The sequence below is a fragment of the Austrofundulus limnaeus genome, unplaced genomic scaffold (genome assembly GCF_001266775.1).
Source record: "Austrofundulus limnaeus strain Quisiro unplaced genomic scaffold, Austrofundulus_limnaeus-1.0 Scaffold1726, whole genome shotgun sequence".
Lineage (NCBI taxonomy): Eukaryota > Metazoa > Chordata > Actinopteri > Cyprinodontiformes > Rivulidae > Austrofundulus > Austrofundulus limnaeus.
Window position 1 is genome coordinate 35,952 of NW_013954128.1, and position 2,391 is coordinate 38,342.

Here is a 2,391-nt window from a genome sequence, read left to right on the forward strand (position 1 = left end):
TCGGACAGGATTCGTTTGAGGTTCAAGTATGTGGAAAGTAAGTAAAAAGACAGATTGTTTTTGCATGCTTTGGATTCAGGTTCCCTTTAATGAGTGAACCATTTTATGTTCGTTTAGGCACAAACATGGGAGACCTGTTAAAGGAGATATCAAAGTGAGGGTCTGCCGGCCTCTCAAAAACTACCAGGCCTGTAAACCTGCGTTCATCCAGAAAATCTCCAAGGAAATCAGCTTGACTTCTCCGTGCAAGACGGAACGAGAAGAGGTATGGTTTTATGGTTACAATCTCATCTTGGTGTTGAAAGTTCTTTTTATAAATGATGAAAATATGTTCTGCAGAACGTTTATTCAGTGCAGACGGTTACAGGGTTTGTTCAGTTTTGTGTACACAGCATCATATAAAGTTACCTCAGAGCACTGAATAAACCACAGATCTGATCAAGTCTAAAATAAACAGGATACCTGTTTAACTCAATCAAAGTTTAACGCATCCTTTAAATAAAAATCCACCACCTGTCATGCCAAACTTTAAACTAAAACAATATTATGTCATGGTATGATATTTGGTGAGATGGAAAGTATTTGTTGTGAAGGACTCTCAGCAATCATACCAAATTTAAGCTCAGTATCTGTCAGAGACCTAAGGTCAGTTGGCTATGATGATCATCTTGAGTTGAGTTGACCTCAAAAGTTAACCAGATGTACTTTTGTTACATTTTCATAACTTATTTAACCTTTTTTCTTTATTTTTATGGTTTGATGATCATTAAAGGCATGCAACAAAGGCTGCGCCAAGTTTGTCTTCACAATGTCATCCTTCACCAGTATTGACCCAAAGGCTTTGTYGGATGTACTGGATGTCAGTGCTACAGTGGATGACAAGCTGTCATGTAAGTCTTTTAAATAATAAATCCATTATGGTATTGAGGAACTGTTGTGTTTGAGCAACATGTCTTCATTTTTATACTCAGGTGTTTCACACACACAGTGGGAGAGAATGAAGATAACGTATCTCATTGGAAGACTGTCTTTTCTTGAAATCCCTAACACTTACACCCACGAAATAGATCTGGTTGGAAAAGTAAGTTTGTTCTGTTCAGCTGTGGTGAAATTCTGATATTCCAAGTCGTTCTTACTGGCACTGTTTTGTGATTTTAACAGGTTAAAGCTGTTGATTACCAAGGCAACCCTGTCTCTGGTTTGACGCTGTATGTGCTTATCGGTAAAAGGGGGTATGATGTGCAGACCGTCACAACCAATGAGCATGGTGTTGCCAGTTTTAGCCTCAATACACAGAAATTTAGAGGTGATGTCGTTATCCATGTGAGTAACAACAGCAGCTCTAACACAGCAGTGTGATTCAGCATTTGTCCGTTTATCCTGCAAAAGTTCTCTTACATCAAATATCTTACTATCATATGTATAATTTTCTTTTCATAGAGTTTTGTTTACGAAGTTCATCCACATAGTTTTTGGTACTGTGAACTGGCCATATATTAAAATCTTTGGCTCAATCAGGAATAGTATACAATAACTTTGTATTTCTACCTTTTATTCAATTTGTTTTTTTAATTTTTATTCACAAAACATTTCCAAATAAAAACAGATCTTTTCAATTTCTTCAAAAGCATTGTTTTCTATTTGTACAAATCTTTTCTTCTTATGCATCTATAATCTTTTAGTGATTAGTTTTGCTAAATTTTACTTTTAGTTCTACTAATTTTTGGTTTCAGTTTGTGTTCTGCTAAATTTTATTTTCAGCTACTGTTCTGATAACCTTAGATTTTAGCTGCTGGTTTAGTCATTTTAGCTTGTGTTCTTTTTTAAATGTATTTTCTGTTTGTATAAATTTTCATTTTGCTTGTTTTGACCTCAAAAATTTAATTTCAGTGCTTGACATTCACACTACATTTTTGCCAGAAATGCATTTGTTTCTAGTTTGTTTCTCTATTTTTTTTACTAGGTGAGTCAAACACCAACACTGGAGGAGCATGAATGGAAGAATATTGCTTTCTACGAGCGTTCAAAGTTCAAAGTTTATGGATTAAGTCACGTTCGTTTATCAGTTGGATTTTTGAGGATTCATCCGTCTATCAGACCTCTTCGCTGTGGAAAGAAAGAAGAAATCACCGTTGAGTACAGTTTGAAACAACAGGAACAAAACCCAGTGGACGTAGTGTTTCTGGTGAGTTGTTTCTAGCTTTGTTCAGTGCTTCATCTGTGAGAGAAGTGTGAAAACAATGAAATATTTGTCATTTATAAATTAATCTGTAGGGACTGAGAACCTTGCAAGAAACAAGTTTTATTTAAAGGGATCCATGATTAGTTGTAACATTAGACTTTATTTGATAAACATTTATTTTAACTGTAAAATAAAGACTGTAAAAATAC

At 34.9% G+C, this 2,391-nt stretch overlaps 1 protein-coding gene across 1 annotated transcript in view; it reads left to right on the forward strand.

Moving 5' to 3' along the window:
• LOC106536201 (alpha-2-macroglobulin) overlaps positions 1-2,391 on the forward strand; it is a gene marked incomplete at both ends in the record, with an annotated part of 8,945 nt that overhangs the window by 5,137 nt on the left and 1,417 nt on the right. The window contains 4 exon segments of the mRNA XM_014033409.1: positions 773-890; positions 972-1,081; positions 1,162-1,323; positions 1,964-2,185. Coding sequence (XP_013888863.1) covers positions 773-890; positions 972-1,081; positions 1,162-1,323; positions 1,964-2,185 — 612 coding nt within the window.